At 47.6% G+C, this 13673-nt stretch overlaps 1 protein-coding gene across 1 annotated transcript in view; it reads right to left on the reverse strand.

The window, feature by feature from the left end:
* Positions 1-1051: 1051 nt before the first annotated feature.
* Positions 1052-13673, reverse strand: part of LOC125448908 (zinc finger protein 850-like) — a 64277-nt gene continuing 51655 nt past the window's right edge. Inside the window, exons 10-13 of the mRNA XM_059641732.1 lie at positions 13581-13653; positions 10431-11193; positions 4114-4401; positions 1052-3115 (exon numbers count right to left, since the gene is read on the reverse strand). Of these exons, the coding sequence (XP_059497715.1) occupies positions 2149-3115; positions 4114-4401; positions 10431-11193; positions 13581-13653 (2091 nt within the window). The 3' untranslated portion in view covers positions 1052-2148. The remainder of the gene's footprint in view (positions 3116-4113; positions 4402-10430; positions 11194-13580; positions 13654-13673) is intronic.

Consider the following 13673-nt stretch of genomic DNA (forward strand, 5'->3'; position numbering starts at 1 on the left):
AATTCACCAAAGATCCTCAGACGGCACCTTCCAAAACCCTTGACCACTACCATCTAGAACAACAAGGGTAAAACCTTTTGACCCCTTTAATGTTACGAACTAACAAACAAGGACAGGCCTTACACAATTAAAAGTAGGGGCTTGGGTAGTGTTGTAAACCGAGAGACCTAGAGGTTCAGGTACATAATTCTTTGAAGTTTACATCACAGGTAGGATAGTTAAAAAGGTGCTTGGCACACTTGCCTTCATTGCTCAGTCCTTTCAGTATAGGAGTTGGGATGGCATGTTGTACGGGACATTGGTGAGGCCTCTTCTGGAGCACTGTGTCCCGTTCTGGTCGCCCTGTTGTAGGTAAGACATTATTAAGCTGGAGAGGGTCCTGAAGAGATTTACCAGGACATTGCTGGGAATGGAGGGTTTGAGTGAAGAGGAGAGGCTGGAGAGACTGGGATATTTCAGTGCAGTGTGGGAGGTTGAGGGGCAACCTTATAGAGGTTTGTAAAGTCATGACAGGTATAGATAAGGTGCCCTTTTCCTAGCATGGGGCTTTGCAAGATTAGGGGGACAAATTTTTTAAGGTGAGACAAAAGAGATTTTGTAATAACATGAGGGGCAATTTATTTTGAGAGTGGTTCATGTGTGGAATGAACATCCAGAGGAAGTGATGGATGTGGGTACAGTTACAGCATTTAAAAGACATTTGGATAAGTACATGAATAAGAAAGGTTTGGAGGGATATGGTCCAAGCAGGTGGGAGCAGTTTAATTTGGGATTACGGGCAGCACAGATGAGTTGGACCGCGAGGTCAGTTTCTGTGCTGCATGACTGACTTTATTTCACTTAGATGAACTTGATTTTCCTTTAGTTTCATTGTGGCTTCATTTTACTCAACCAACTCTCACCTGAATCTCCTCTCGTAGAGTTTAAATGTTGCTTTCCCATTACTTTGGTACTTCCTGTGACATGTGCAGATGGTGAGAGAAAAAGATGAAAGAAAACACAATAAAAAAAACTTTGACAAAATGTATCTTTATTTTCAGTGAAACCTGAGTTCTGTTCTACACCAAATTATTAATAAAGCTTACAACAATTGAGAAACTAAGCTAATACTGTTAGGTCTGGCTAATGTGGTAGACACTTTATTGTTTCAATAAATCTTACTTAAAACTTCGCTTACACCGATGCAAGGAATTCCCACACATACCTAATGACTTCATTCCATACAATGTCCACAACTAACCATCAATTCATGGTTTGTAATTAATCTCTGTCAATACAATTAATGTCCAGTGGGCTCTGGTGGAGCAGTGGTAGGGGTCCCATCTCTGAGCTAAGGGGCCCAGCTTCAAGTTCCATCCGCTCCAGAGGTGTGTACTGACTTCTTAGAACAAGCTCATTGGAAACTATTTACAATTAATGCCCAAGGAGCTCTTGTGTCACAGCAGTAATCTCCGTCCCTCTGGGCCAGGGGAGCTGGGTCCAAGTCCAGAGGTGCATCATATGGCAACTGCTCTTCCCGAGCGCGCGAGAAACTCCAGGGAGTCGTGAACACAGCCAAGTCGATCAGGCAAGCCAGCCTTCTACCCATCGACTCTATATAAACATCCTGCTGCCTCAGAAAACTCACCAACGTAATCAAAGGTCCTTCCCACCTTCCGCTTATACGCTCTTCCATTGGGCAGGAGGGAGAAACATGTGAATACACATACAAACAGAGTCAAAAACAGCTTGTTCCCCGCTGTTATCAGACTTTTGAATGGATTGCTGATATGTTACTGCTGATCTCTCTCTCCGCACCTTCTCTGTGGCTCTAACACTTTATTCTGCACACTATTCTTCTACCCTGATGCACTTTGTATGGTAACGATCTGGCTGCATAGCACACAAAACAACACTTTTCACTGTATTCGGTACACGTGACAACAATAAATCAAATCATAACATGCCTGAACCACTTGATAAAAATAACTGCAAATAAGGCCCATTGTCAGAGCAGCTAAATGCACTTGAATCATTGCAAATTGAATGCCGCAGTTAAGCCCTCCATGAGCTGTGCAGAACCATTCGTCTCTCTCACTGGTATGGACTTGGCTGTCTTTCTTCAGGCTGGATAGACCAATAAGATTCCTTTCCGATGCTCACTTGCTGCTACCCGCTGTGAACCTGCTGATGTCGTCGTAGGTGCGATGACCGGGTGAAGGCCTTGCCGCACACCGAGCAAGCGAACGGCCTCTCCCCGGTGTGGATACGCCGGTGCTTCCAGAGGGTGGACGCATCGGCAAATCCCTTCCGGCAGACCAGGCAGGTGAAGGGCCTCTCCCCGGTGTGGACCCGACGGTGGGCCAGCAGGCTGGTCGACCGGTTGAAGGCCTTGCCACAGGTGGAGCAGGCGAACGGCTTCTCTCCGGTGTGGGCCATCCGGTGCTGCTCCAAGTTGGTGAGCCGGGCGAATTGCATCCCGCACGCGGAGCATGCAAAGCGCCGCTCGGCTGAGTGGGCTGTGCGGTGGTTCTGCAGCGCGGACAGGTCGCCGAATCCCTTGCCGCACTCGGAGCAGTTGAACGGCCTCTCACCGCTGTGCACCCGCTGGTGCAGCCGCAGTTGAGACGGCTGAGCGAAGGCCTTCCCGCACTCGGAGCAGCGGAACGGCCTCTCCCCGGTGTGGACCCGCTGGTGAGTGATCAGGTGGGACGACTGAGTGAACCCCTTCCCACACTCGGAGCAGCGGAACGGCCTCTCCCCGGTGTGGACCCGCTGGTGAGTGATCAGGTGGGACGACTGAGTGAACCCCTTCCCGCACTCGGAGCAGCGGAACGGCCTCTCCCCGGTGTGGACCTGCTGGTGAGTGATCAGGTGAGATGACTGAGTGAACCCCTTCCCGCACTCGGAGCAGCGGAACGGCCTCTCCCCGGTGTGGACCCGCCGATGGGTGACCAAGTGGGACAAGTGAGTGAACCCGTTACCACATTCACAGCACATGAACGGCCTCTCCCCGGTGTGACTGCGTCGGTGAATCGCCAGGGCAGATGGGGACGAAAATTCCTTTCCGCAGTCCCCACATTTCCACGGTTTCTCCATGGTGCAGGGGTCCCTGTGTCTCTCCAGGTTTGGCAATCAGTCGAAACTTCGCCAACACCCCAAACAGAGGTATACTCTTTCCCGTTGTGAATGTGCAGTGCTTTCTCTGTTTGGTCAGTGCACTGGAACACAATGTGGATCGTTGGATACTCCTTCAGTCACACTGATGTTTAAAACCTGTTGAAGCAGACAGAACAGAGCAAACATTTCTCTTTCTTTATTTAAATGTTGATGATATTCCACTCCAATGAATTGAATGACTCCATAAGATATTGACATATCTTTGTTTTGAGATTTGTGTGTGTGTCAATCTTACCCTGTAATCAGTAGGTGAAAGAAGTTTACACAAGTTGTCTCTGTCAGTACATGATAGAAATTCATCTTATGTGAGTATGTTATTTAATTTTAAAATATGAGCTTTGGAAATCCATATTACGTGAATGCAAGTGTTATTAAAGCTCATATTGTGTGTGAATGTATGTTATTTAATTTTGAAAAGTAGTCATTATACATACTGTTTGTGATTAAAGGTAGATGGGGGTGTGAGGAAGAATATCAACGAAGGAGGAATCGGGAATGACTTGGAACTCGCTGCCTACATGGTTGTTGAAATTGGGGACAATGAATTGTTACAAAATAAAATTAGATGAGCATTTGAAAGAAACGAACATGCATCCTAGTGTAGGTATGACGTGCCTACCACGTTAAAAGACTAGACATCATTAGAAAGCTTAGAAAATCATAAATAACCTGTCAAAATATACCACATAACACCAGACTGAATTGTCTTGTTAATTGACAGGTTACTGAAATGAGAAACTATCCCTTTAAGTTGTGAACTTTAGGAAAGAGGCCATTCTTTTAGCCAAATTAATATATCAAAGTGAGGGAGCAAAGAATGTCAATGTATGGAAGAGAGAGACAAATTAACCAACCTTTCCAGAGCCTGCCTACTCCCTGGATTCACTTCCTGTCCCTTCAGTTGCTGCAAGGGACCAAGGGAGCATTTTTCTCTCTCCCTCCCTCCTTCCTCACGGATCTACTTCCGCGTTGTGACGCCCTCCGCAGTGGAGGGCGGGGCCTTCCCGAAGCCGCCAATCAGAATGACAGTGCTCGTAGTTGACGTCCTCGGCTTCCATGCCAGGGGCGCGATCAGGATCGCCCCGCCCCGACCTATTGTTCCGCCTCCCGGGGCCACGGTTTCCAGGGCAACCGGCCCCGGGGCCGAAGCGAGTGACGTCCCGGCGACGGCGGCTGCTTCCCCCAAGGGACAGATTGAGCCCCGCCCACTTGCGGCACTGCGCCTGCTCCGGACAGCCGCCCCTTCCAAGACCACGACCACCGCACTCCGTCCGTCCGGACAGCGGGAACCGCACTGCGCATGTGCGCTGTTCTGCAGCTCAGTGAGGTCGGAGGCTGCTTTGCAAAATGACTTCCCTTCATTCGCCTCCAAGTTTGATTTTCGTGCAGCAATGTTTCACTTTGTTAGAGAGGAGGAGTAGCCAAACCCCCCTGATAATTAAACTAAAACACAAGCGCCAATCCGTTATGACGGGAGTAGAGGTTCCCCTCTCATAATTACCTCCCCCGCAACACTCAGAGAAGCTCGACTTTCCCCTCGTAATCTGTTAAAAGAGTGACTAAAAGAAAGAAAATCCCTGATCTCCAATTTACAAATAACAAGACACAATTGTATCAGGGATAATGGGAACTGCAGATGCTGGAGAATCCAAGATAATAAAATGTGAGGCTGGATGAACACAGCAGGCCCAGCAGCATCTCAGGAGCACAAAAGCTGACGTTTCGGGCCTAGACCCTTCATCAGAGAGGGGGATGGGGAGAGGAAACTGGAATAAATAGGGAGAGAGGGGGAGGCGGACCGAAGATAGATAGAGGAGAAGATAGGTGGAAAGGACTGTATAGGTGGGGAGGTAGGGAGGGGATAGGTCAGTCCGGGGAGGATGGACAGGTCATGGGGGTGGGCTGAGGTTAGTAGGTAGGGGAAGGGGAGATTTTGAAGCTGGTGAAGTCCATATTGATACCATTGGGCTGCAGGGTTCCCAAGGGGAATATGAGTTGCTGTTCCTGCAACCTTTGGGTGGCATCATTGTGGCACTGCAGGAGGCCCATGATGGACATGTCGTCTGAGGAATGGGAGGGGGAGTTGAAATGGTTCGCGACTGGGAGGTGTAGTTGTTTATTGCGAACCTATTCCCAATTCCTCCGCCTCCGCCGCATCTGCTCCCAGGATGAGGCATTCCACTCCCGCACATCCCAGATGTCCAAGTTCTTCAAGGACCGCAATGTCCCCCCCCAGTGGTCGAGAACACCCTTGACCACGTCTCCTGCATTTCCCGCAACACATCCCTCACACCCCGCCCCCGCCACAACCGCCCAAAGAGGATTCCCCTCGTTCTCACCCACCACCCCACCAACCTCCGGATACAACGTATCATCTTCCGACACTTCTGCCATCTACAATCCGACCCCACCACCCAAGACATTTTTCCATCTCTACCCTTGTCTGCCTTCCGGAGAGACCACTCTCTCCGTGACTCCCTTGTTCGCTCCACACTGCCCTCCAACCCCACCACACCTGGCACCTTCCCCTGCAACCACAGGAAGTGCTACACTTGCCCCCACACCTCCTCGCTCACCCCTATCCCAGGACCCAAGATGACTTTCCATATTGAGCAGATGTTCACCTGCACATCTGCCAATGTGGTCTACTGTATCCATTGTACCCCGTGTGGCTTCCTCTACATTGGGGAAACCAAGCGAAGGCTTGGGGACTGCTTTGCAGAACACCTCCACTCGGTTCGCAATAAACAACTGCACCTCCCAGCCGCGAACCATTTCAACTCCCCCTCCCATTCTTTAGATGATACGTCCATCATGGGCCTCCTGCAGTGCCACAATGATGCCACCCGAAGGTTGCAGGAACAGCAACTCATATTCCACTTGGGAACCCTGCAGCCTAATGGTATCAATGTGGACTTCACCAGCTTCAAAATCTCCCCTTCCCCCACCGCATCCCAAAACCAGCCCAGTTCTTCCCCTCCCCCCCCATGCATCACACAACCAGCCCAGCTCTTCCCCTCCCCCCAGTGCATCCCAAAACCAGACCAGCCTGTCTCTGCCTCCCTAAATAATAAAATGTGAGGCTGAATGAACACAGCAGGCCCAGCAGCATCTCAGGAGACAAAAGCTGACGTTTCGGGCCTAGACCCTTCATCAGAGCCTCTCTGATGAAGTGTCTGGGCCCGAAACGTCAGCTTTTCTGCTCCTGAGATGCTGCTGGGCCTGCTGTGTTCATCCAGCCTCACATTGTATTATCTTGGATTCTCCAGCATCTGCAGTTCCCATTATCTCTGCCTCCCTAACCTGTTTTTCCTCTCACCCATCCCTTCCTCCCACCTCAAGCCGCACCTCCATTTCCTACCTACTAACCTCATCCCACCTCCTTGACCTGTCCGTCTTCCCTGGACTGACCTATCCCCTCCCTACCTCCCCACCTATACTCTCCTCTCCACTGATCTTCTTTTCTCTCCATCTTCGGTCCGCCTCCCCCTCTCTCCCTATTTTTTCCAGAACCCTCACTCCATCCCCCTCTCTGAAGAAGGGTCTAGGCCCAAAACGTCAGCTTTTGTGTTCCTGAGATGCTGCTTGGCCTGCTGTGTTCATCCAGCTTCACACTTTATTATACAAGAAACAATTTATTTGTTTAACCCTAACAAGGAACAAATGAGCAGAATTACTAACAAACTGAACAAGTTGCTCCAAGTACTATTTCCTAACTTTCCAAAATCTCCTGGAATACTGTTCAAATAAACACAAGTCTCACATAATAAACTCAATTAGTAAAAGAACAATAAGTTATAACTTAATCTCTCCAAGTTCGGTGTCTTTTCCACTCTATTCACAAATTCCCTTTCTTCCTTTAATTATACAATCAAGGATATTTATATCTCTCATTTCTTCAATGAGGACTCTGACCTAAAATACTGTGGCACCTTAAATTAATTCAGTGGCCTTTCTCAGAGCTGAATGATGCTAACTCTGGCATGCCGTAGATTGCTTTCTCCGATTTTCCAAATGTCCTTGCTTATAAACCCATAATGACTGAATCAAATTTTTATGATTGGTTTCAGGTTGTCAATACCATCAGTTTAAATTCAATTGGCTTTCTGTATCTAGGCACATGATTTAAATTAATTAGCCAATTTCAAGCTTGTTGCCCTTGAACAAAAAAATGTTGCTTGGCCGTTCTATACAAAATGTTTCCATTAGGGCACTCTGTGAACATGTATTTATAAACTTCCAAACACAGGCAAAGCATAAGTTCTTAGAGGGACCACAGCACTCTTTTCCCCACCATAATTTTTCACCAAAACAAATTCTAATTTCCTGCCTTCCAATGCATGAGTACTCTACCCAACTTCATAACAACATTAACTGAAACTTCCTCCTCTGTGCAGCATCTGTCAGTAAAGCAATTTCCAGACCTTCCCCAGGATTGAGAGAGCTATCGGACTCTGGAGCTGGAAGCGTTAGACCTGCTCAAGGATGAAATGCTGGGCATTTTATGCAACCTATTTTTCTTTCGGGAGTTATTTCCAATGCAACTAATCCAGTCTAAGGTCAAAACTTTCTAATCTATTTACCAGAGGTTGAAAAACAGAGAGGCGAAGCATTTACATTTGAAGGGAATCACCCCATTTTTGACCAAGAATCTTCCAGCAATAATAATAAAACTAAGAACTGCAGAGCCTCAAGACCTGGAAGAGAAACAGATGACTCCAGCCACCACTGCAGGCTCTGAAACTCATGAGATTTGGCAGTTGGGTGGTACTTCCTGCAGACAGTGTCGTCATTGGCAGCATCTACAACTTCTCATAGATACACGTGCTGAAGCTGCCACGGCATGCTTTCACTTAATATAGAATGCATGGTTAGTAAATTCGTAGATGACACCAAGTTTGGTGCTGTAGTGGACAGGGGAAAAGATTATCTAAGATTACAAAGAGATCTTGATCAATTTGGTCAATGGGTTGAAGACTGGCGGATGGAATTTAAATTGGATAAATGGGAGGTATCGCATTTTGGCAAAACAAACAAGGGCAGGACTTATACAATCAACAGTAGAGCTTCAGGTAATGGTGTAGAACCGAGAGACCTAGGTATTCAAGTACATGATTCTTTGAAGTCCAGCCTCACATTTCATTATCTTGGATTCTCCAGCATATGCAGTTCCCATTATCACTCATCTATACCTGTAGTCATTTTATAAACTTCTATAAGGTTGCCCCCTCATCCTCCTACGCCCAGTGAAATAGATCCCAGCCTGCCCAACCTCTTCTTATAATTCAAATCCTCCATTCCCGGCAACATCCTGGTAAATATCTTCTGAACCCTCTCCAGCTTAATAGTATCCATCAGATGAAGGGTCTAGGCCCGAAACGTCAGCTTTTGTGCTCCTGAGATGCTGCTGGGCCTGCTGTGTTCATCCAGCCTCACATTTCATTAACAGGTATAGATGAGGTGTCTTTTCCCCAGGGTGGGAATTTCAAGACTAGGTGAGAGGAGAAAGATTTTATAAAGATATGAGGGGCAATCTATTTACATAGAGAGTGGTTCGTTTTTGGAATGAACCTCCAGAGGATGCAGGTACAGATACAACATTTAAAAACATTTGAATAAGTACATAAATGAGAAATGGTGCGGAGGTGCTGGCATTGACAAAGTCAGAAGTTGCAGCACACTAGGTTATAGTCCAAAAGATTTATTTTACGTCACAAGCTTTCAGAGATGGTCCCTTTGTCAGGTGCAGTGACAAAGGGGCCGTGCTGTGAAAGCCTGTGATTTCAAATAAAGCTGTTGGGACAATAACCTGGTATTGTGTGACTTCTGACCATGAGCAAGAAATGTTTGGAGGGATATGGTCCAAGCGCAGGCATTTGGGAGCAGTTTAGTTTGGGATTTGGGTCGGCATAGATAAGTTGAACCAAAAGGCCTGTTTCTGTACTGCATGACTATGACTTTATTTCACTTATGTGAATTTGATTTTCCTTTAGTTTACTCATTGGAGCTTCATGTTACTTGACCAATTTTCACCCGAATCTCCTCTCATAGAGTTTAAACGTTGCTTTTGCTTTATTTTGGTATTTCTTATTGTGCAGATGATGAGATAAAAAAAAAGATGAGATTAAAAAACTTTGACAAAAATGTATCTTTATTTTCAGCAAATCCTGGCTTCTACCCTACACTACAACTATTAATAAAGATTATGACTATTGATAAACTAAGCTAGTACTGATAGGTCTGACTAATACAGTATACACTTTCTTATTTCAAGAAGTCTTACTTAACACATCACTTACCCCAATGCAAGGAATTCCCACAAGTACCTCCTGACTCCATTTTCTGTACAACGTACTCAAGTAGCCATTGATTCATGAGGAATATAATCAATCTCAGTCAGTACAATTACTGTCCAGAGGGGTCTGGTGGAGCAGTGGTCATGTCCCTATCTTTGAGCCAGGAGGCCTGAGTTCAAGTTCCACCTGCTCCCAGTATGTACAAACTTCTCTGAACCAGCTCATTGGAAAATATCTACAATTAACAACGTAGGAGCTTGGAACACAGCAGTAAATGTCCGTCCCTCTGGGCCAGGGGAGGTTGGGTTCAACTCCAGAGGTACATCATACGGCAACTGGTCTTCCCGAGCGCGCGAGATACTATGAGAATCGTGAACACAGCCGAGTCGTTCAGGCAAGCCAGCCTTCTACCCATCGACTCTATATAAACATCCTGCTGCCTCAGAAAAGTCACCAACGTAATCAAAGGTCCTTCCCACCCTCCGCTTATACGCTCTTCCATTGGGCAGGAGGGAGAAACATGTGAATACACATACAAACAGAGTCAAAAACAGCTTTTTCCCCGCTGTTATCAGACTTTTGAATGGATTGCTGATATGTTACTGCTGATCTCTCTCTCCGCACCTTCTCTGTGGCTCTAACACTTCACTCTACATTCTGTTCTGCTACCCCTGATGGATTTTGTATCGCGTGATCTGGCTGCATAGCACACAAAACAACACTTTTCACTGTATCTCGGTACATGTGACAACAATAAAACATTGAGTCTGAACCACTCAACAAAAATAACTGCAAATAATGCCCATTGTCAGAACAGCTGAACGCTCTGTAATCGTTGCAAATTGAATGATTTAGTTATGCTCTTCTCACATGCTCAGCAGAGCCATTTGTCTCTCTCGCTGGTATGGACTTGGCGGTCTTTCTTCAGGCTGGAGAGACCAACAAGATTCCTTTCCGATGCTCACTTGCTGCTACGCGCTGTGAACCCGCTGATGCAGTCGTAGGTGGGATGACCGGGTGAAGGCCTTCCCGCACACCGAGCAAGCGAACGGCCTCTCCCCGGTGTGGATGCGCCGGTGCTTCCGCAGGCTGGATGCATCGGCAAATCCCTTCCGGCAGACCAGGCAGGTGAAGGGCCTCTCCCCGGTGTGAACCCGGCGGTGGGCCAGCAGGCTGGTCGACCGGGTGAAGGCCTTGCCGCAGGTGGAGCAGGCGAACGGCTTCTCTCCCGTGTGCGCCATCTGGTGCCGCTGCAAGTTGGTGAGCCGGGTGAACTGCTTCCCGCATGCGGAGCAGGCAAAGCGCCGCTCGGCCGAGTGGGCCGTGCGGTGGTTCTGCAGCGCAGACAGGTCGCCGAATCCCTTGCCGCACTCGGAGCAGTTGAACGGCCTCTCACCGCTGTGCACCCGCTGGTGCAGCCGCACATGAGACGGCTGACCGAAGGCCTTCCCGCACTCGGAGCAGTGGAACGGCCTCTCCCCGGTGTGGACCCGCTGGTGAGTGATCAGGTGGGACGACTGAGTGAACCCCTTCCCACACTCGGAGCAGCGGAACGGCCTCTCCCCAGTGTGGACCCGCCGGTGGGTGACCAAGTGGGACGAGTGAGTGAATCCGTTACCGCACACGCAGCATGTGAACGGCCTCTCCCCGGTGTGACTGCGTCGGTGAATCGCCAGGGCAGACGGGGACGAAAATTCCTTCCCACAGTCCCCACATTTCCACGGTTTCTCCATGGTTCAGGGGTCCCTGGTTCGGTAATCAGTCAAAACTTTGCTCACACCCAAAACATTGATATACTCTTTCCTGATCTGAATAGCGCGATGCTTTCCTCAGAGTGTAACGATTGGTCAGCGCCCTGGAACACTGTGTGGAACGTTGGGTACTCCTTCAGTCACAGTGATGTTTAAAACCTGTGGAAGCAGACAGATTGGACAAATATTTCTCTTCCTTGATTTACGTGCCAATGATATTCCACACTGATGAACTGAGTGACTCCGCAAGACATTGATGTAATGTGTGTTCTGAGATTCGTTTGTATGAATGCTCCTCTTTAATCAGCCTGCAAAAGGAGTTTACACAAGTTATCACTGCGAGTAAATAATAGAAATTCACATTACATGTGTACATATGTATGTAATTTAATTTTAAAATGTGTGCTGCTGAAATCCATATGTATGTAAGTGTTATTAAAGTTTATACTATGTGTACATATATGTTATTTAAAGTTGGTCATTATGCATGCTGTTTATGATTAAAAATACATAGGGGATGTGAGAAAGAATATTATTGAGGCAGGAATTGATAATGATCTGGAACTCGCTGCCTACATGGTTCTTGGAATTGGGGTTGATAAATTATTACTAAATAAAATTGGACGAGCATTTTAAATAAATAAACTGGTATCCTATTATTGTGTAGATATAATGTACCTACAGGACTATGTTAAAAGACCAGAAATCTTATAAATGAACCTTAGAGAACCATACATAACGTGTCAAATATTCACCAAATAACATGAGACTCAATTGTCTTATTAAATTGACAGGTTACTGAAATGAGAAATTACCCCTTTAAGTTGTGAAGTTTAGGAAGGAGGCCATTCTTTTAGCCAAATTAATCTATCAAGGTAGGGGAGCAAAGAATGTCAACGTTTGGAAAAGAGAGGCAAGTTAACCGACCTTTGCAGAACCTGGCTGCTCCCTGGATTTACTACTTCTCCCTTTAGTTACTGCAAGCGAGCAGTATTCCTCTTCCCCCCCAAGGATGAGAATAGGAATGGAAAGCAGAAAGGACATTGCTTTGCTCCCAGCTGTTCCACAGAGGAGATCGCTTTGAACCTCACAGAATAACTTCCGCGTTGTGACGTCTCGGTGGAGGGTGGGGCCTGCCTGAAGCCGCCAATAGGAATCACATTACTCCCTGGTGACGTCTGCGTACATCCAGCCCCAAACTTGGTTCTCGAGGGATTCCAGAGCCACGCCCCTCCCCTCGTGCCGCCTCCTGGAGCCGCGGTTTCCAGGGCAACCGCCTCGGGAGAGGGCGAGGGGCTGCTCGGGGATCTGCCCCTCCCCCTTCCCCCTGGCGACGGCGGCTCCCAGGCGGGAGTTCGAGCCCCGCCCACTAGCGGCAACTGCGCCTGCGCCGGGCAGCTGCTCACCCACATCCCACCCCCACGACCGCGCCAAACGGCGCCTTTTCCCTCCAAATTTGATCGTCACGCACATGGCGCCAGACCTGCTGAGCTTTTCCAGCAACTTTTGTTTTTGTTCTTGATTTTCATGCGGCACGGGATTTTATTTTGAGCTTCCCATTGACTGAAACTTCCTCTGCGCACCATCTGTCGGTAAAGCTCCCAGGGATTTAAGAGAGCTGTGGGACTCCGGAGCCGGAATCAGGGCCTGACCTGTTTCGGGGGTGAAATGGTGGGTATTTCATGCAACCTATTTAATGAGGTATTTCCAATGCAGTTAATCCTGTCTGAGGTCAAATCTTAGACCATAAAGTCGGAGGAGTGGAAGTAAGGCCATTCGGCCCATCAAGTCCACTCCGCCATTTAAACCATGGCTGATGGGCATTTCAACTCCACTTCCCTGCACTCTCCCCGTTGCCCTTGATTCCTTCTGAGATCAAGAATTTGTCGATCTCTGCCTTGAAGGCATCCAACGTCCCGGCCTCCACTGCACTCTGCGGCAATGAATTCCACAAGCCCACCACTCTCTGGCTGAAGAAATGTCTCCTCATTTCAGTTTTAAATTTACCCCCTCTAATTTTAAGGCTGTGCCCACGGGTCCTAGTCTCCCCGCCTAACGGAAACAACTTCCTAGCGTCCATCCCTTCTAAACCATACATTATCTTGTAAGTTAATGTTAATCTTTGCAATCTAATTACCACAGGTTAAAAAACAGAGAGGTGTAGCATTTGTATTTGAAGGGAAATCACTCCATTTTTGACCAACAATCAGCTCGGAATAATAATAAAACTAAGAACTGTGGAGGGTGAAGATCCGAAAGCTAAACAGAAATTGTTGGAGAAACTCAGCAGGTCAGGTAACACTGCTTTAACCCCACTGATGCTGCCAGACCTGCTGAATTTCTCCAGCAATTTCTGTGTCAAAAGAGTTGTTACCTTGGGACATTTGATTCAGCTCAGAGCTTAGCGTCAGAGAAGAAGAGTTTGACTTTCTTTTCAAAACATTTTCCTGAAAATCGGGGTATTGAT

This window comes from Stegostoma tigrinum, chromosome 43 (assembly GCF_030684315.1).
Source record: "Stegostoma tigrinum isolate sSteTig4 chromosome 43, sSteTig4.hap1, whole genome shotgun sequence".
NCBI lineage: Eukaryota > Metazoa > Chordata > Chondrichthyes > Orectolobiformes > Stegostomatidae > Stegostoma > Stegostoma tigrinum.